The sequence below is a fragment of the Pipra filicauda genome, unplaced genomic scaffold, assembly GCF_003945595.2.
Source record: "Pipra filicauda isolate LSUMZ 115617 unplaced genomic scaffold, ASM394559v2 scaffold43_size3849885_pilon, whole genome shotgun sequence".
Taxonomy (NCBI): domain Eukaryota; kingdom Metazoa; phylum Chordata; class Aves; order Passeriformes; family Pipridae; genus Pipra; species Pipra filicauda.
The window spans coordinates 1424938-1446316 of record NW_024104576.1 but is presented as its reverse complement, the minus strand read 5'-3'; the positions used below and the strand labels follow the sequence as shown (position 1 = coordinate 1446316).

Here is a 21379-nt window from a genome sequence, read left to right as displayed (position 1 = left end):
TGGAGAACTTTACCCAATACAGGTGAACACTCTGTTTATAAACAAATAAGCCTGTATCTTATTTTAAAAACTAGGAAACTAAACTAAAGTTATAACTTTAAGAACGGTCAATAATCACAAAAACAAAGTGGGTACTGGTTTGTCAAGAATAACTGAGGAAAACAGGCAGCTTCGTTCCATGTCTGCCTGGAGTAATTTCCTGTAATATAAACACATTTGTTATGTACTGTACAAGAATTTTTGACAATACTTCCAGATAAAAATCTTACTCTTGATCAGCACATCATATTTTCTGTAGTTTTTTTTCCACAATGTCAAGAATGTTTCTTAAAGGAAAAAGGAAAAAGTATTCTTTGTATACTGTTATTATTAGCATTCTGCCAACCTACGGAGACTTCCTTGGAATAAGCTTAAACTTCTTTTAAAGTCTCCTGTAGTGTGTGGTTTATCAGTTGGTCACATTCTCTCAAAAACTTTTCTGAAAGCATTATTTTGAAAAAGTTATGAACAACACCCTGTACTTACCCTTTACAATAAATACCAGTATAATGAAAAGCCATTTATTTTCACCACATAAGACACCAAGTTTCCTTCATTTCTTCTATGAATGATTTCTGTTTTACTTTTTATCATGCTAACTTCTAAAACCTTAAGGTAAACACTCATAAATATGGTCCCATTTGCCATTGCAGGCATGAGTTGATCAGTAAGTCACTGAAGTCAAGGGAAACTTCTCTATCCATTTTAAAATTCAGGTGATGCCTATTCAGTGCTACGGAACTGTGTTCTACTTGTTTTTTTCTTAATTTACATTATCCAAGTTCAAATTCTTCATTCCACTACAGAAAAGAAATAGTAGGACTAAAAAAAATTTAAAAGCTTAATTAAAAATTGCTGAAAATCAGGCTGAATTAGACCCTATAAAGAGAACAAAAAGAAGCAGGGAGAAGGAGGGTTTCATAACCTCTTTAGAAAGGTTAGGACAGGACATAAACTGGGACAATGCCCAGAAGCAGTAATAAGACAAGCAAAAGACAGTGCAGGTGTGACTTAGAAGACACATTAACACTTTACCTCAGTTGTCAGCAGTAAGAAGAAGAAGCACACAGGCACTGCTGAGAGAAATGAAAACAACTACATCCCATTTTATCTCAGGAAAAAACTTAAAAGAGCATTAAACATTTTAATTACAGGAGATCTGATTTATCACCTGCTCAGAATTGGTACAAACAACATGTCAAGATGGTAAAATTTTAATTTTAAACTGTCACATTATGGATATTTGCTTAGGCTGGAGCATGAAAACCCTGGTTTTGATGTATTAACAGAAGACAGTTAAATAGTAGAGCAAGTTTGACAACCGTAGACTCATTCAAAGGTTGACATAATAAAGTGCAAACCTGCAGATATAGAATGTTGGTGGGGAGTGGGGTAGGTAAAGCATGACATGGATTTATCAACTGCAAATGAGACAAGATTAAGCTGTACTGGAATACAGTAAAGCAAATGTTACCATGCCACAAAATCATCAGCTAAAGTAGAGAAGATGGAATTTACTGTAGCCATCAAAAGGTGGAAGAGAAACTGGTATGGGGAAATGTCAACAGGCACTGCTGACAGCTGAATTACTGGTCCATATCAAGCTCAATGACTGATTTAAGCACCAGTGACATTTAATATTTTCAGCAATTAGGAAGATTTTTATAAGATTTGAAGACTGGCAACACAGAAGAGGTTAACAATATATATAGATGAATTTTAACAGGGAGAAATGAATTGTTCACAGGGTCATGCAACAGAGGTGGGAAGAAGTGCTGTACTGCTCTGGACATGGACATATGTTTTTTGAAAGATCTAATGAGGCAAATTAAATATCCCAGTATGAGATGGATGACAGGATCAAAAAGACTCAGTAAGGAAATACACAACTTTGACAGGCTCTACTCTCTCTGTCTCTCTCTAAATAATTTCCCAGAAACATAGAATGACTTGGGTTGGAAGGGACAAAAATCACTGAATTCCACTGCCTTGCCGTGGGCAGGAGCACTTTTCACTAGATCAGGTTACTCAAAGCCCCATCCAACCTGGCCTTGAACACTTCCAGGGACAGGACATCCACAGCTTCTCTAGGCAGCCTGTTCCAGTGTCTCACCACTCTCATAGCAAAGAATTTCTTCCTAACATCTATTCTAAACCTCTGCTCTTTCAGTTTAGTTGTGATGGGCTTACTACAATGCTGAACACTTTATAAACAGCAATGACCTTTTCTAATACCTTTCTCGTGTAAAATTACAAGTTTTACCCATTTCACATGGGGGGAGCAAAGAGACAAAAGCCTCTGGCATCCAATGCAAGATACTGGAAATAGCCAGGAAATAGTGATTTGGAAGTTTCTTCATTTTTATGTTTCTTTAAGAAGCAGGAACACATTTAAAATCACAGGCACAGATAAAAAGAATTACATCTAGTCTAATTTCTAGATGTCCTGAAGCATCTTGCCTCACCTCTTGCTGTGGCTACAGAAGGATACTGTAGATCTGATATTCTGCGTCACATCTGCCAGTCCCCACAGGGACTGGCACCCATGGGCATCAAAATGATATTATGTGTCTTTATTCAAGTAATTGAATTTTGTCCTCTCTCACAGACACTTGGCACGAAAACTAGTTATATCAGAAATATTTCATTTTGCACAAAAAAAAAATCACATCCCTGCTCAGAACAAACTGAATAAACTTACTTGGGTGTGCAAAGCTGAGAAGACTGCACAAGTTCAGCATTTCTCTGTTAATCTGTTACCATGCCACATAAAGTACTCCTAAAAGTAAAGGACAATCACACTGGCCTGGGGCCAAGGACTGAAAAAGCACTGAGATGGAACTAATTTCTTAGCATTAGAACTGTCTTTTCTTCCTTGAGTCAAGAGTATGGCACAGTGGTGATGATCATGAGGCAGCTGAGAAAAGGGTACTTTCATAACTCAGGCTTCAGACCAGCTACTCAAGTAAGGTGCAGAACAACTACCTTCATCTTACCTTGTACCACTCCAAACACTGCTCTACAACCTCCTCTGGCTGCAAAGGACACTAATCTCACAGTTACGCCCCTGCCGGACACCCTTTTCTCTTTGCATGACCATTCCTGTTACCCCCTTTGACAAAATGTGTTTCAGTAGCATTGTTACAAATTGCTTACTTTCTCATCTAAAACATAGGCAACCCAGATAATATGTGCATTCTGCCTCTGTTCTGCACCCACATGGATATTTATTTTTATATGTCACTACTACAGGTATAGCTCTGACAACAAGATTACTCAAGTCTCGGTATCTTCCCAGGTATTAAACAGTACAGAAAGACACCAGACTTGAGGCTGTACAAGTCTAATGTAAAATTCACAGAAGTCAGTGGGAGGTTTTTGCTATTAAGTAAAACTACCTTTGAATCAGGACTTAAAACAGCCTTGAAAGTGGCTGGCATCTGAGTGCCATGATTTTCCGTTCATTACAATGCATGTTAGATCACGTTGTACATTCTGAGAGGGAGAATTAAAGTATCTGTTACCAGTTTCTGAGATGTTTTTGGTCCAACTTTTTATTGGAGTAACAACTAGCTTTTTACTCCACGCTTACATGGCGCAATTTGTCTTCGCTGTTTATTCATTTCCAAGAAAAGTGAAAATTTCAGAGAAAAGCAGTGGGAAACAATAGGCTTTCAAATAGTTAGCAGCAGCCAGCATTTATACTTGAGCTTCTTTAGAAAGAAATATTGGAGGGTTGGAGCTAGGTAAAATTCCTGACAAAGTTTCCTTTCAGCAATGCATGTAGACTCAGGTTAGCTTCCATAAATAATAAAATACAAAATAGTAAATTAAAAAAATTGAGGAGATTCAGTTTCTCAAATGAGCGTATAGTGTCATTCTGATATCCTCAGGCACCTTTAATGTCCCCATGGGACTAACAGATGCGACACATACAACTCCAGAGACCTGCATCCTTCTGGGGCTGCAGCAGGAGGTGAAGAAAAATGTTCCAGGTCATCTAGAAATTGCATTAGAAGCAAATCTTTTTTTATGTGATTATATTTTGTCAAACTGAAGTTATAAAAGACTACAGTATATCAAGGTTAAGAAAAACAAACAAACAAGTAATCATAAAAATACCCAAAGCATGTTTCTTGATTTAAAAACAACTGATATAGTTGAATATTTAATCTTTTTTCATGGCAACAACTCTTGTTTAGATTAAAAAAAAAAAACACAACTCATTTTAATTTGACATTTCCTTCAAGTTTGAAAAAAACCCTCACTATACTAATCAAGAATATACCTCCTGATTTTTCCCTTTGCCAGCAATTTCAAAAGCAAACTAAGAAACGCAGGTCTAGAAAATATACCCAAAACACTAAATAGACTGCATGCTATAGTACAATGCTTGACCAATTTACTACAGCATTAGTATCCAATTGTAAGGGACAAATTTACATCTTAGGACATGAATTTGCAATAATGGTCAATTTTACAAAGTACAATAGAAATTAAAAATGAAATCTTAATCATCCAGAAAAAGGTTTAAATGGTAGTTATCTCCCCAGTGAGTGAAACACAGTCAGGAAACCACAGGTCAAATAATTTTAGATTTATTGCTTAATAATAGATCCATAATATTATCAGATAAAAAGTACTAAGGAGATAGGCAACTTTACAGCATTCCCTTACTCATAATCTTTTGAAGCAGAGTTCAACAAACACAGGGTAAGATAAGGTTCATAGACAGATGTTGCCTGTTATTAGGTCAGCTACAATAAATGAAAAAGCTCACCTTTTTAAGTCTGACAAAGAAGCAGAAAGTCATAGTTTAAATATTAGTATAAACAAATGCTCTAAGTTTAATTACACATTTTAACTATGCTTCAGTGGACCAGGAGAAAGCTGCATGACAAATTACAAGCAATTGCTATCAACTTCCACAACATTTTGATGTCTTTTTTTCCTTCAGATCTGTTGAAGGACATCTTTCCGTGAAAGCTTATCTACTGCTTTTCCAGCTGACCTAATTAAGCAGAGTACAGCTACGTAGAAAACTTAAGAGTCATATGAGCACTGTTTCAGCTGTCTATGAGAAAGCAGTCCTCACTGATTATTAACTTGCATCCAAATATCTGCCATAAAGTCTTTTGTTCAGCTTGAAGTCTAAATATATATATATATATCTATCTCCATAGTGCTCTTTCTTCTATAACCACACTTTCATTTCCACATTCAGACAAATCCTCTCCTGCAGGATGTTCTCCTTCCCAAATGCAAAACTGCAGTATATCAATATTACATATGGCCAATCAGCCATGTGTTGTTAACAGGAATTGAAGTCTCACAGCACAACTTTAATGGACTGAAACTCATTTGCAAATATGAAGACACACATCTGTTTTCCCAAGCTTTGCTTAATGAGTTCTGTACAGAAAAGGGATGAATAAATACTGCTGTGTCTGTCTTGGGGAACCAGTAAAAAGTTAATTAATAATCTCCAGTAAATACATAATCTCTGCTGATCCACAGCAGATATTAACAAAATACCTCACTTAACGTGTCCATTAGAAACACATCAACACCTACCACAACCCACCAACAGGGCTGGTGTAACAGAGTAGAGCTCTTCCTGTGGGTACTACTGAACTATGAATATGCAACAATCTAGAAGGTCCTGGCAGTGTTTCTGCACCTTTATCAGCACAACCAAGGCTGTGTGCATGGCATCTTCCCTTGGCTGCATCCACTAACCCTTGGGTGAGGTAACCTTCAAGCCCCTGATCAACAACTCACAGCTTGTATGAAGCGCAAGTACCTTGATAAATGACATGGAAATTGCTTCAGCAACAAGGAACTTAGTGCCTAATATGTTACTGTGAAAAGAGGAAGGAAATTTCCCACAGCAAGAAAAGAAAGAAACACAGAAAATATCTTAAAAAAGATTGCCATCTTCAAAACTGCTACCTCAAGCAATTCTTAATTGGCAGGCCTAGTACCAGTTTGCAGGAAGTGCAGGCAGGTTTCCATCAAGACACACACAATCAATCCAGGCTCAGAAAGTCATACAACCACCTGCTGAAATTGGTCAATATCTGCATAAGCACCAAAACATTTTCCTGTTCTGTTTCTGGGTTTGTTTGAGGGGGTTTTTTTTGTTTGTTTGTTGATTGGTTTGGTTTTTGTTTGGTGGGGGTTTTTTGTTTTATTTTGGTGGTTTTTTGTTTGTTTTTTTAAGATTGTCATTCAGAAGCTGTTTTTCTGAGCAATTCTTAGCAGATATCATCATCATCCCCTTCTGGTTTTGAGCAGACACCTACAAGCACCAACATGTCTCCTGTATCCTTAGCAGAAGTTTTAAAACACTCTTCAGGGAAGAGTTTTGCATTTTACTAAAAGAATATAAAGCAGCTTTGCTTCTATGCTCTTAAGAAACACTGTACAAGCTCAGTAGTCCAGTGAATTGGTAGGGACCAGGGTAACTTGGAGCCACCTTTTGCAAGTCTGACTCAATAGTAGAATAGTTTCCAGGAGTAGTTGAAACCACCTTCTCAAAGTCTTGCTATAAACTTAGGCAAATCCTGATCAAATCCTGATCAAAAAAAAAAACACAAAAAAAATGGGGAACAGAACTGATAAGCCAAATTCCTAGTTTATTTTTCCCATGTCCTACACTAACTTTTTCTCTTAAGATTTTACTCAGAACTAGCAATGTATATCCTAAAATGTAGCCAGATGTTTGAAATTATCACAAACAGGACACTTCAGGAATTCAAGTGATCCTGGGAAATGCTAAACTAGTAGATGCATTTGTCCTACTCTAATGGAAGTTACAAACACCTTTTTATATTCTGTAAACAGTATAAGGCATAAGCTGCTTTGATTTCCAAGATCCTCCATACAGCTGCAAGAGTTCACCTGTCTCATTGCCACAAGAGCTCTCTGTTCTATACTCTGAAATAAATTATCACTCATATTTTGAAAGAAGAATAACTATAATCAGTATCGTGGCTCAAGGGGAAGATAAACATGCAGAAGAAAATAGCTCACAGAAAAATGTAAGGAAAATGGCTGATTCATGCTTTGTGTTATCATGCTAATGTGTAAGATTCATTTCAAGCACATCTCCAACAGACCATTTTGTCTTTGGTGTCCACCTGCAGGCTGCAGGTCCCTACAGCAATTCTGAATTCCTTTCTTTATTCATCTGTAATTTGCTGACAGTTCTTAAGGAATCTTTGTATCAGAGTCAAGAGTCCTAGGAAGAAAGATCAGGTGAAAAAAAGAAAAAAAGGGAAATATCACACTGAAAATGAAGCTTTGACAAGTAAAATCAAAGCTTTTTCCAGAACAGCCTTCAACTGCACAGGCTGTAGAACTACCTATTCCATCACTGTCTATTTTAGTGCAAGTGAAGGAGTACTTTTAAAAGAATGTGATAAAGCAAAATGAGAAATTCCTATATAAACATTCCCAAATACACAACTATCTATCACATTAAACACATCATTTCTAAGAGGTCTGTTAAGAAAAATTAGAGTCTAACACAGTACCTACAGAAGTTTTTAGTTGATGTTTTTTAAAAAAATCACAAATATTTCTTTGCAAGGTCCACTCATGTAAAGAACTAACTTGAAAGGGACTAATCACAGAAATGCTTCCTTATTAGATACATAGTACAGTGTCTATGAAGTTCATTTTCCCTTTCCAAATTTAGCTCAATTTACTGCAGAAATTGATTTTGATATTTATATCAGTAACAGAATTTCTTTGCTAAAATAATCAGTTGTGTGGAGGACAGTTTGGTCATTGCCACCATATGTCACGGACCTATTTCCAGCTAACTCCTTTTTTTAAAAACAGGTAATTTCTAGCCAGATATGTATTAAAGCTGTATTAAAGCTGTTCAAAATCCTCAAAAAAAGTGTAATTTAAAATGAATTCATGTTCCTTCTATGACAAAGACAATGTCTAATTAACACAGTTCATAACCATAACCACTTACACAAAGTTTTGCAACATAATAAATTCCAAATGTATTTAAAGAAAGATTGAGAAAAGTCTAGAAAAGACAACATGTCACTTTAAGGCAAATTCTGAGTCTTCTCAGGTGTACTTTGTTTTTCATTGCTTTGAGTGTTTCCCCAGCATGGGGTTACCCATAAGAACTGTTTAACCCTGACTTCTCCTCAATAAGCCACTTCCCACCTCTGATAATTGCTACTCCCTTCTGTATCTTGTATTGCTTGACCCTTTAAAACAGAGTGACCAAAACAACTTGCAACATTCAGGAGATGGACACACCAGGAATTTTATGTTTTCTGTTTACACTACTTTTTTTTCCCCCCGGAAACACTTACAGCAGTATTAGGGTTTATTCAGTAAGTCTTAGGATGCAAGCAAAGCAGGGTTTTTAGGATGACATGCTATCCACTGTGAAACAGTGCAACAATGTAGTTAGACAAGCTCCTGGGTGCATTACCTAGAAACACTTGAAGTCCATAAAATAGGGTTGCTGAAGTAAAGCTAAAAAATTCTATTTTTCTGTTGGCCTACCTATGGCAAACAGCTGTTTGGTCAGAGAAGCAGCCAGAGCCAGCCAACCACTGGGGCCAGCTCCAGAGAAAACAACTGCAGCTTGGCAAAGCTTTACACACCACGCACAGGAAAGGGGGCTCAAAGCAGAAGTCTGAGGAAAACCTGGCAACAGGCAACAGTTTCAGCTTTACCTGCCCTGAATACATACACATACCATAACATTTTTTTTTCTCCCCTTTCTTGTATCTATACACAGATGAAAGAGATACTGAGGCTCTAGGTATATTAAAAAATATGAACATTGTAACTACTGAAAAAGTATTCATAAACTAAATCCTCTATCATTTAAGGAAAGATTAAAGCCTACCTTCATTAAACAAATGAACCAATAGAAGAGATAGTCTTGTGGTTTATAAAATTTAAAAGATGTTTTCATGCTAAGGAAAACCTGTAGAGCAGGACATTACATGCAGGAGAAACTGGATGAGATAGAATGATACCTAGAGTTACATGTATCTGCCATAATCAGGCCAGATAATATTCCCCCAAGACAGTAAGTGTAAATTTGAACTTTCAAAACTGAATTTGACAATGCACTGGTCTTTGCTTTGCAGGGATCAATCTTTTAGGAAAAATGGGCTGGGTGATTCAATTGTAGAATCATAGAAACAGAGAGAATGGAAACACCTGAAGGGCAGTGTTTGAAGAGTTGACAGATCTGAGACCTCCTTATCTTAATGTCTGTTTTTTCCTTCAGTCAGATACATGGAAAACTGCACACGCAATACAACCAAAAATTAAATAATCCTGTAGCCAGTAGCAATAATTTGGTGCTCACATTACAGCAGACAACATCTCTGCACACCTGTGGGCCTGCACCAAGTTGTCATTTATAGTTGCCATGGCATCTTGAAGAATTAAGAACTCTGGCTTACAGAACACTAAATCAAGATGCTAGCACATGAAAACAAGCACTCAGCTCTCAGCAGTCAGCATGGTGGAGAGAAGCAGGTCACCAGCATGTAAAGTTGTCATGCTCTGTGCTCTGATCACCAGCTGGCTTTATGACTGTGTAATTTACCAAACCTCAGTGGAGACATAGCAGATATAGTTTTCCATAAGTTATGGCCTACAAGAATCAGAATCTTGAATAAAAAGCACTGCTGGGATATTTGTATGTGAGGGAATTAAGGCAGTGGAAAGAAAGAAAGAATATCAAGTCACTGCAGCACTGTCACAGCTCCAGCTTTTCTCCTTCAGATAATCACTCTTGCTAAGCATTGCATGCTAAAGGAGAACATTCTTCAGACTTGGTACTCTAAAATTAGTACCTTTGGAGACAAATAGGATAAAAGTCTATATATTCAGAATCTAAAAGAATGCCTGTATTTGGATTTTACTGCCATTATTGGATTTAATTTTTTTTGCCTCAAGTAACACTCAGAGCTTCAGAGCTATTTTTATCATAATTCCACATTTAAAGCAGCACTTTTGTATTTGATAAGAGAGGAAGTAATCGCTTAGGTTGTTAATAAATGCTTGTTAACACTATGCCCCCCTGCTGACACAAACACTTCCCTTTTCTGTGAAGAGACTTCTACAGAACCACTGAAGGCAACAACCTCATATAATCCACAAGAATGCATCAAGCTCCAATTTAAAAGTTAAATTTTCTGCTCAAGCTACTTCAGCTGGGAGTCTGTTCCAAACATCACTCTGATGAATTTCTGCATGCAATTATTCACACAATTATTATAAAAGTCATTCTTGTAACCATATTGCCCTTAAGATTAAGTCACTCTATTCCTTCTGCAGTTCTCTTCCTTGTGTTTACATGGTGCAGTCAGTTTGTCTCCCTTCCCTCTACTTGACCACACAAGCAATGTTGCTGTTACCTGCTCTTACAAGACAGAACCCCAGCCATGCTGAAAGCACTGCTCATGTCCACTCCTCTTCCAACAAATCTCTTCTGGCAAGATGCCCAACTCTGGTTTTGTCCCTCCTTTCTTCAAAACCACCACTGCTTAGATACTACAGTTAATAATCTCTTAGATATTTGCTCAATTTACAAGTGATAAATAAATGACAGAGCTCAAGAGAAAACTCTTACGAAATCATGACAGAAGACATGAATTTGTAACTATTATTATTTACAACAAATTCTGATAGGAAACCAACAAACAACCACAGAGCAACAAAACAAAAACTACGTCCCACTGAGGGAGGTTCAATGGGAACCACATAAAGCTAGTTAATAAAATCCTGGCTTGACCGAAACCAACAGAGATAAAAGGAAAAATACACCCACATTCCCAACTAGAAAATTCAAGCTGCTTCCAATAATTTTTCTGGAAATACGCTAATTCACATCAGCCAACATGCTGATGTTATCTATCTTGAAAAGAACTAATTCTACGGATAAAGTGTATTTCTTCTTACATAAATTAATTAATGTCTATCTTTAATAGCGTAATATTAATTAACTTCATACTAAAGCAGGTTGTAGAAGCAATCTCCATAATTTGGTAGCAGCAACAATGGGGATGAAAGGAAGGTGAGAAATAAAAACAGCAAGAATGAGCTGAAACAAAGGAATAAGTATTTCCTATTCGAAATATCCCAAAGACCTAAGAGGGAAAAAGAATTCACATGACACCTCACCTTTAAAAGTGCATGCATGTTTAAAAAAAAAACCAACACCCCAAAAAAACCAAATAAAAAAACCCCACCTACTACATTAGGGCTGACATATATTCTAAACAATCTGATTGGCCTCTTGACATTTCATACATTCATTTCCAACAGACTAACTTCCAAAGCAAGAGAAGGCAGCTCTGTAGAAGCCACCAAGGAAGGTCAGTAAAAGCCATTTAAAGATTTTTTCTAAAGTTTGTTGCTTTGGAGGGGACAGAGGAGAAAACTATAATTCAATAAAGGGTATATTGCATCAAACTGTTTGTCTGCAGGAGGGCTTAACAGGATAAAGGGACAGAATAAGAGAGTTGGTCAAACAAAAATAAAAGTGTCAGGGAGGATGATATTGTGTATTTACAAAGGAGCTGAGTTTGGATGGATAGAGGAGGAAAAGCCCTCCTCACTTTTCAACAGTTTACTACTTCTGCTGGCTGTCAGAAGGGATTCTGAGTTCAGGTTTCACTGTGAGAGGATACAGATATTTCCTCCACGCTGCATTGAAGATTCACCTCTGAAAGGAAAGTATCTGGTTGGATCAGATGACCCACTCTGGTTCCTTCTAACAATTCTGTGATTCTGTATTTCCAAGCACCAGCCATAACCAACCTCGAGTTCATTTATTTAGAGCAATGATGACATCCAGTGGTCACCAAGTTAATCTCAGTCTATGACAGCAAGACAACCTATTAACTGAAGAGATAATCTTTCCATAAAGGTATATATTAGCTCTGCTTTTCCACCTCATAATCTAAAAGAAAGAGTGCATTAAAAGGAACACTCTAATCACTAAGCAAGGGTCTTCCTATTCACGTTCTCATATGAACTCTAACCAAGTCTTTTTCAGTTCTATCTCACACTGAAAAATCACAAATCAAAAATGTAAAAGCTATTAAGCATTTCCCTGATACTCAAAGAAACTGTAAACCATCAAAAATAAATGTACATCAAGAAAGGGGAGGAGGGGGACCTGCACATGGACACACACAAGCCGCTCAAACTGTTAAAACTGCTGACCACATCTACCAAACTTAGTCATATGTACACATGGAGGAAACCACTTCTCAAAGTGCTTCAAAACAAAAAACCCCATTGTTTCTATTTTCCACTTTTGTAAAGAACTCAGTCAAAATACAAAAAATATGACACTTAAAGCACACTTGTGTTCTTTGACAGAAAAGATGTGTTAAGTACTTACTTGCCCAAATATTTCTGGCAGCCCCAAAACTTGACCAGTGAAAACGCCAATGCAGATGAAAATTGCTGTGACCTGACCCAATGAACCACGGATTTCCTTAGGAGATATTTCATTCAAATACATGGGAAGGGCACTTAAGGAAATTCCTACAAAAGAAGAAAAACCCCCATATATTAAGTCAAAACTTCTATTCATTATGCCAGGTATGAAAAAAATGTCTACTGGAAGGAGTCTGAGCACTAATCTGCTCACTAGAGTGGCATAAGAACATGCAAAGAACAGAAATATATCTGTCCACAGACAATATGAATTATCTTCCCTGTATGTCTAATTACTCTTACACCAATTAATAATCATGGGATTGATTATCTGTTACAGATCTACAGAAATGTGCGTAGGTGCTATTTGATGAGGAGCACCAAAGGTTACTCAGAGATGAGAATCACCAGAACAGATCTGATGTTTTAAATTTGCTCATCCCAAAGCAAACAAAGTCGTGTTAGCACTGGTGTGGGTAAGGAAAAAAACGCAAACCAATGTATCCATCAAATAGAGCAGATACTGTCAGGTGAAATATTTTTACTGTAAACAGTACTAGCAGATATTCCTCTCAATACAGGCTTACACCTGCAATGAACTCTTCATAGTAGGTAGAAAATAAGGGTGAGGTGGCTGCTCAAAGCCAGGAAGAAACAACTGCATGATCCTAGTTAGTACAATCACGATATTTACATAGCTCCAGAAGCTTGGTAGTTTGGCGGTAACCTAGACAAAAATTAGCAGTCAGCACCAAAATGACTCATGAACTTCACATCTAGTGATCCAAGAAGTTGCTGAGACCCTCACTTTTAGCTGCAAGACAATTCTAGTGCTGCAGTGCCTCAATGGTTTACTTTTAAATTGGGAAGACTATATTGCTAGGAGCAACTGAAGACGTACCAAATCTTCCTTAATCCTGCCGGTATTAGCATGGAATCCAACAACTTCTAAACACACAGCAACAAGCAGTGTTAATAAATAGGCTATACCCTCCTAGCTAAAGGGTTTTCATGGCATGAAGACAGATAAAATCTACCAGGGCTGGAAGAGGAAAAGTGGGAGAACAACCAGGATGGATAACAGTAGCTGGCTTTCATTTCGGTGTCTTCTCCAAACATCAGATCCTTCAGCCCTTAGTCTGCTGTTTTGTCCCAGTGAAATCAGTGTGGCTACAGCTAGTCCCTAAAATACCTCTTCAATGTAAAGAAAGTTCTAGCTGGGGGAGAGGAGGAATTTTATGTATGGCACAAGCATTTCAGACATGTAGAGCATGACCAAAGTTTACCTGCATCAACACCCATGATAATGCGGCCCAGTATGAGCATTTCAAACGACCCCGCCAGCAAGGAGAGGGACATCAACAACGCAGCTGTCACTGCAAACACATTATTGAGCAGCAACGTACATTTCCTAAAAGGAAAAGACAGTTTATGTAGAAACCAGCACCATGGCAGCTAAATCTAGTCATATTCCAAGCATACTAGGCTGTTAAACATTTATGAATAAAAAGTTCCTAACAAACACTACCTCTTAGATGTTGTGAGGTTCCAAAGTACAGCACCATATCCAAATGTATACAGTTTCAAACCTATACCACAGCTTTAAAATAAAACATATCATAGCTAACTGAAGAGTTGTACTTCAAAAGCAGAGTAATTAGCCACTCTATGCATCCCAAGAACCCAGGTGACATGCCCAAGATTCTGTATACGAATATAAACATGAACAAATGTACTCTGGGTAGATGATGTCTAGATGTATGGAGGAACTGTAGAATATACTTTAAATAGCAACAAGCTGATCTAACTACAGGCATTTTAATGCTACATATGTTTTTTGACACTTTGAGAACTACTCAACACTGACATATTTATGTCATTATAATTCATCCTTAAATCCATGATAATGAAAACATACATTGAGGAAAATTACCTCCTACCTGTCGAGTTAGAAAAAACACTTGGGTTCACATGAGTCGTAAAACTCAACCCTTCTCTAAAAATTGTTCAAATTAACCAAAATACAGATTTACATATTTCTTTCCCACTTTTAAATTTAAATAATTCTATAATGGTTAAATAAAAAATTAAAAATATTTTTCAAATAAAAGAAATATTCTCTACGGAAAATTATTACTTTGTTAAAAAAATTTTTAAATCATAAAAATATACTTTAAAATTTTAAAAACAGGAGGAGTGAGAAGAAAGGAATGGCACAAAGAAGTTGTTACACATTGACCCTGACTCCTTGCACTGCCTGTTCTCTCACTGAAGGCACTGAGTGTGACCTGCTGTGGCACAAAAAGGAAGGAGAGGGACCTGGAGTGATGCTCAGCTTGGGAATGTGGCTCCCTAGCAGCGGCCTAAGCAATCCCTTGAGCATGTTGCTCTGGGTGTTCAGGATACACAACAGCAGCTGCTCTTCATTAGAAGAAGAGAATTTAAATTGTGAAGCGTCAAAGACACAGGGGACTTAAGCTTATGTGTGTGAAGGTTCCCTTTCAAAAAACTACTCTATATCTCTCTTGAAGTAGGTGGGGACTAGGAATCCAGTAATTTGGAAATTATGTTATTAACCTTACAGCAATGTGATTCAAGTGTTCTTTTTAAAGTCATACATTATTTCTGAGTAATGCTTTTGATCCCCCTTAGCTCATTATTCTGTGTCAGAGTAAATGGAGCTCAGCTTCATCATACTTACAACCCTCCAACCTACACTTGAGTAACTTAACAGCAGAGTATTTTATTGTTCTGTCAACATTTCACAATATGCTCCTCAATTACTATAATGATACATCAGTCCGAGTTCCTAGACCAGAAAAACACACTGCAGTGTGAACAGCAAACTTAAGAACCACTGTTTGGTGAGTAGCCTTTATCCACACAACCCTTTGCCATCTGTACTGTAGCATTCATACACCATATCTATAACAGAGCTGTTTTCATGGCTTAATGGAGATAAACATAATAAACAGGGGCAGAATCTGCAAGTGTAAAGGTCTGCCCTGGAAACACAACCAGCTCCAATTGAAGTGGTGTATCTACGACAGAGATCAGCCACCACTTTAACAAACTGCATGCAAAGCTGTTCTACTCTTCACTGAAAACTCAAGCCTTCTTTGAACTAATTTTTTACTTCACTTTATTTTAATGCAGACTCAGCAATATTCTGGGAATTAATCTGTCTTAATCAAGCATAGTTTTATATATTACACAAGTGTGTAAAAGCCAAATTGATGATTTGGCAGAAGAAGTTGAAAAACTAAAGAAAAGAAATAATGTGCCTATGAAAAATATTTAAAAATTGAAAATCAGATGGTGAAGTGACAGAATAAATTAATGAAGAATGGATAACAGCAGAGAATACTGACTTGCTGTAAGCATGAAATGGAAGAGCTTGAAAATATACTCTTTGAGGTGAAAAATGGGATATGGAAGAGTTGGGAGAATGCCAAAGAGACCTAGGAGAGTACAACCGGTCAAAGTGTACAGAAACAGTCAAAGTGTAAAACACAAAAGTAAGAACAGTGGAAGCTAATGCTTGTATTTAAGCCTCCATGATGATGTTCTCCTGTGATTTAACTGACAAAAAAATATCAAATTATATAGAATTTGCAATTAAGGAAATCCAAATGAGCAGTTATGATGAATACTACAGTGGAAGGGTTTTTTCATGCTCTTCTAACTATAGGTAATTAATGAATTACCTTTAAAATTCTCTTTGGAAGACTGTATGAAACAAAAATTTGACAGAAATATCTAGTCAGTACCTGCAGCAAAAATGCAAACACACACCAGCACAAACATTCCTAAAATACTCATATTCTTTGTGGTCAAGACTTGGTCAAATACTGCATTGTATAGAGCAGGGACAGTATCCCCAAGCTTGGCAAAGACCAAACATGAACTTCATCCTAGTTCAGTTCTTCAAACTCTATTTTAAATTGACATAAGGAAGGAAAAATGTGCAAATTTTCATTACTATATGACAACAGATATTGTTAAGAAGCAAATGAGATATATTGATGGCTTTGTTTGTTTACAGTAAGGTACTCAGCAGACTCATGAAACAAGAATCTGCCAGTCCTTTGTGACATCTTTTCTATTTTACAGTATTTTCCTTTCACATTCCTGACAATGCAACCTCCTTGACATCTCAACCCACTGTCAGTTCAGAGCAAATGGCTTCTTTGACTTAAATGATACACAGTAAGGCCAGAGAGAAAGGTACCAATTTCACTCTTGGAAATTCATATCTCTCAGAAATGAGCTTTCATGATTTAAAGATACTTTAATTCGTATTCTGGTGAAGAGGGTGCTTTTCAAAAATAAAAGTAAAGCCTTATAGAGAGACTAAGTGAGAAACTGCTTTAGAAAACACAAGTTTTGCAGTCACTTACCGTCCGAAGAACTTCACAATTGGGGTAACAATAATGGCACCCACAAGGCCACCAATGGCAAAAATAGAAACGGTTACAGACCAGAGCAGCGTCAGCGTGCTTTCATTCACTGAGAAGCCGTATCTGCTCTGCCAAGTTTCATTGTAAAACTTCTTGATATACTGAAAGAAAATAAATGGTAATTAATACATGTAAAAAAAAAAAAATCACACATTAGGAATGCAACTGAGGGAAACAGAATTAGAAAAACAAAAAAAATCAGCCCAATAGCTTGCTTGCAGCAATCACCTTTGCCCTCCTCCAAAAAATGGACTCTCAATTCTAGATGCAACTGCAATAAAACTGAATCAATTAAAACATCCATACGTATAACTGCATGGCGGTCCCAAAAAAGGTAGGGAAACGGTAGACACGAATGTCCAGGACCATCTCACTTTTTAGCCTTCAGTGTAATAGAGTTTATACTCTTTTTTTGCTTTCCTCACATGAGCACAACTGCAGGTTTTTGAAGGATGCTTTCTAACAACTTCTCTGTATTGTCTGCAGAGACATTGCCTGTTTACTTTCTTGTTAGTCAGACTTCCTCATTTTTATGCTGCTCCCATTTCAAAATCAAGGACCATTGTGCCTGGTGCTCTGACGAGGATACAGCACCAGGCAGCTGCAGTCACTACAGCAGGACACAGCATGCTTGTGAAAAGCTCTCACCTGTTCTCTGTCACCGCTTCCCAACAAGCTCTACAGTATCACAAAATTCAATCTTGGCTCTTTTCCCCAGTTTCTTCTCAGATTTCCTTCAGCGTGTAATAGCTCCTAAAGTATCCTGGAACAGGACTCAGCAATATAAGCCACAACATTTTCCCCATTCAAACTAGGAATTTCAAACTTTAGTTTAGCCTTGGACACACAGAATATTTGATTTGAGGACTTCAGTTAATTTGAATCACCACCTCTCCATCTGCAAGGTACCTAAGAAAGGTGGAGGTAAAAACATACAACTTTCTGTCTTCCTTCTATCAAGTTTCTAGTAGACCTCTTGTGCCTTGAATTAAAAGGTGGACATGGATATTTCTCCAAAGCTATCTTATGTGTTTCTAAACAGAGAGAAAAAAAAACACTTTAAAAAAAAAAAAAAAAGAAAAGGAAAAAAGTCAATTTGATGCTTTGTCTATTTATAAGAATCTCACAGTAAGCTTCCAAATGAATCTGCCAGTAAATCAAGTAGTACATCTTATCTCTTTAACACCAATACTCAGATTATATTTAGATTCAGAGATCTTGTTTATTTGAAGTTAATTACTGATAGTAATGAATACTGAGAGAAAGCCCTTTTACAACACTATTAGCATTTCTTGCTAATGATAATGGTTCAAAATAGTATGCAATTTATTCTCCCCCTGTGTTATGACTAATTTTCTCATCATAGCTTTGTTATTTACAAGGAGACATAAATAACTGGAAATATTCAAGAAAAGAAAGTACAAACTACAACACTCAATAGTAACATACAGATGCTCTGACATGTACAGCACCTGTGTTTGGATTCCCATTGCCAATAAATTGGAAGCTAGTAACACATAGAGGTTTTGAGGGGAAGAACATGAAACAAAACAAATCTGATCTAACAAATCCACTGGATTTTAATCCATTTAATTCTATGGAAAGGCTCCTTTGGGATTTTGATCAGGTGTCTCAATAATGTTGAAGTCATAAACCTGTATACACGGATTTTAGCCCCTAATCAAAGCCAACAAGAAACAGTAGCTGATGCAGTGTCAGTATCGTATTTTCTCAACTGCTTCAGTCCATTACAGTAGTAGTGCTAGGGTGAGAAAAATAAGAGGAATGTAAGGGATATATATAGTTATATATATATATATATATATTAATCTACATTTTAGATATAAGTACATTTTAGATATAAGGGAAATATTTTCCTTGTCTTACGCATAGTTACAAAGGTCACTTACACACAGTGACCACTACTGAACTGGCTGACACAGCAGGCTGTACATTTTTGCATTAGGAATTCAGAACTGCAGCCCTCCCCAGGAAGAGGGCAAGTGCAAATCAGAAAGTAGCAGAGGCTTTGCTTCCTTGCATAGAGCACAAAGCACATCTTTGTTTCACAGGCCTTGCCTACAATCGGTCCATGAAATGAACTGCAGAAATTCTGCTCAGAAAAACACAGCTTCAACTCATATGCAATTAAATCTTTTGTCTTCCTACTGCCAAATGCTCCCATAATTTAATAAATTATGGTAGCTCTTTGAACAAGCCCATGGACACTTCTAATTCTGGGTTTCTCGGGAATCATACCTGCAATGGGCCGCTGCTCTTTCCCACAGAACAACAGGGAACTGAGTTGGATGCAATGTCAGCTCTGAGCGGAGTTTGTACAGTTTATTTCCCCCTTTCAGCGATCAGGAAATTGGATTAACTCTACCTTATAAGATGACGTGAGGTAAAGCTCAGCGAGAACTACAGGAGTAGCAAAACCCAGTGAGAACTACAGGAGTATTTTTCTGGAGTTTGATGAGCTGACACAATTTGCAACATCAAAAGAAAATGGACACAAAAATTTACAAATAGTTCTTCAACTTTCCAGTCTTAAATTAACTTCCCCCTGTAGCAGGGCTCTTCATCCTGGAATGAGGTCAAGCAACTCAACAGGAAAATGCCCTATTTGCAAATCTGTCAGTGGTGGGTTGAGAGGGGGCCCAGGTGCTGCTTTTGGTATTGAATTATGCCAAAACCAGTCTGGCTCATCAACCCCAAACCAACATACTGGTAGTGAGGCAAAGATATGACAGATAAGATGCTAAGCTGACCTGGAGACATGAGACTGACAGTCAACCACTTTATACCATAAAAGTCCAGTCCACTTTCATATGGCAGGTTCTTCTAACATACTCTTCCTGGAGTGTGTGGAGATGCTCCCTAGAAGTGGGGACACCCATTCAAGGATACTCCTTGAGGTTAAGAGAAAGAGATCTGCCCACAGGCATTGTTGAGCTGTTACATTAATTAAATAATTACTTCTTTTTGCTAGATTTAATCTAATTGCTTTGAGATAATTGCTTTGATATAGTTGCACTATACTATACACTACTAATAGTTTTAGCTTTTCTATGGTGTTGTAAATAGTTCTGATTAAGATCTTTTGTCTGATCATTTGTCATAATAAATAATTCATTTTATATAAATATACCCGGTTTGACATCTATAACCCTACGGGTCAAAGTTGTTCTTAAAACTGTTGACAAAGCCTGGGGCTAAGATTGTTTGTGATAACTGATATTTTAATGAAATCACCACAAGTTTTGCCTAATGACTCCACAGTACTCTATTCATCAAATCTATCCCACATATTGCAGCCAGCAGATGGTCAACCCAGCAGTTTTGAATCCAGAACCAAACAAGACATCACCACATAATGCAGGAGAGGAGGCCTATTATTTAAGGGGAAGCCAGAGGCATTATTTTTAATATTAATCAATGGGAATGACACGTTGTGCAACCCTCTAGAACTGAACCATGTGAACAGAAGTTGCTGAACATGTGCATACAGCTACCAAATACCTATTAGGCAGATATTAAAAATACTTTATCATACAAAAGTGTGCAAGGAGATTTAGTATTCGTCTGGGCTTGGGGAGAATGAGAAGCAAACCACGTGCACCCATGCACCACAACAGTGGCATTTAGATTCCTGATAGCTACTGGATTTATGTGAAAACCTCATGGAGAGCAGGAAGGTTTCAGGCAAAGGAAAGTTATTGTATGAGATGTAATCTTTTTCTACTGTGTAATCAGGAGGACTATAAAGGCAGGATACTGAAGAGTGTGCAATAGCTGGACAAGGCTGCCCTCTACTGATATTAAATTCCATTTTTGTCAGTCACTTACCACTGCAGGAGCATTCACCACCGAGAGATTGTAACCATAAAGAAAAGATGACCCAAAAGCACCGGTTAAAGAGGCTAAAATGAGACTCCCAGACCAATTCTGAAAGACAAAGAAAAGATGCAGTCACTGTTAGCATATCTTAAATTAATGTACCTCAGGTTTTAAACACTCCTTCTGCTATCTTGCATAGTTCCTGCAGGCAGATGTCCTTGCTGCAGAATAATGGCCTGAAACAGTTCTCCTTTCTCAATCTGAGAAACAGTAAATTTGAAGTGACAGCATCTCAGTTAACATCTACCAAGGCATAAGTGAACATTTGAACTTCTTTCAACCTTACAGAGTTTTGCTGCAAGCATCCTACTAGCCCCCACCATTAAAAGTAAAATGCTGCAGAAGCATAATCTCAGCAAAGGAAATTGTTGACAATATTTCACTAACACAGCAAAGCAAGGAGTAGTGTATATGGGATACAGTAGGACTGTGGGTAGACCTGGCTTGGGTGAAGACTCATGAGATGGTGTGCCTCCCAATCCCACAAGGATGAAATTGTGACCAAAAAAAATTTAAAATGATGCCTACAA

General features: G+C 37.3%; 1 protein-coding gene across 1 annotated transcript in view; it reads right to left on the bottom strand.

Annotated features, from left to right (window-relative positions):
- SLC2A9 (solute carrier family 2 member 9) overlaps window positions 1-21379 on the bottom strand; it is an 85389-nt gene that overhangs the window by 54809 nt on the left and 9201 nt on the right. Inside the window, exons 3-6 of the mRNA XM_027736280.2 lie at window positions 20799-20897; window positions 16890-17050; window positions 13776-13900; window positions 12452-12597 (exon numbers count right to left, since the gene is read on the bottom strand). Coding sequence (XP_027592081.1) covers window positions 12452-12597; window positions 13776-13900; window positions 16890-17050; window positions 20799-20897 — 531 coding nt within the window. The remainder of the gene's footprint in view (window positions 1-12451; window positions 12598-13775; window positions 13901-16889; window positions 17051-20798; window positions 20898-21379) is intronic.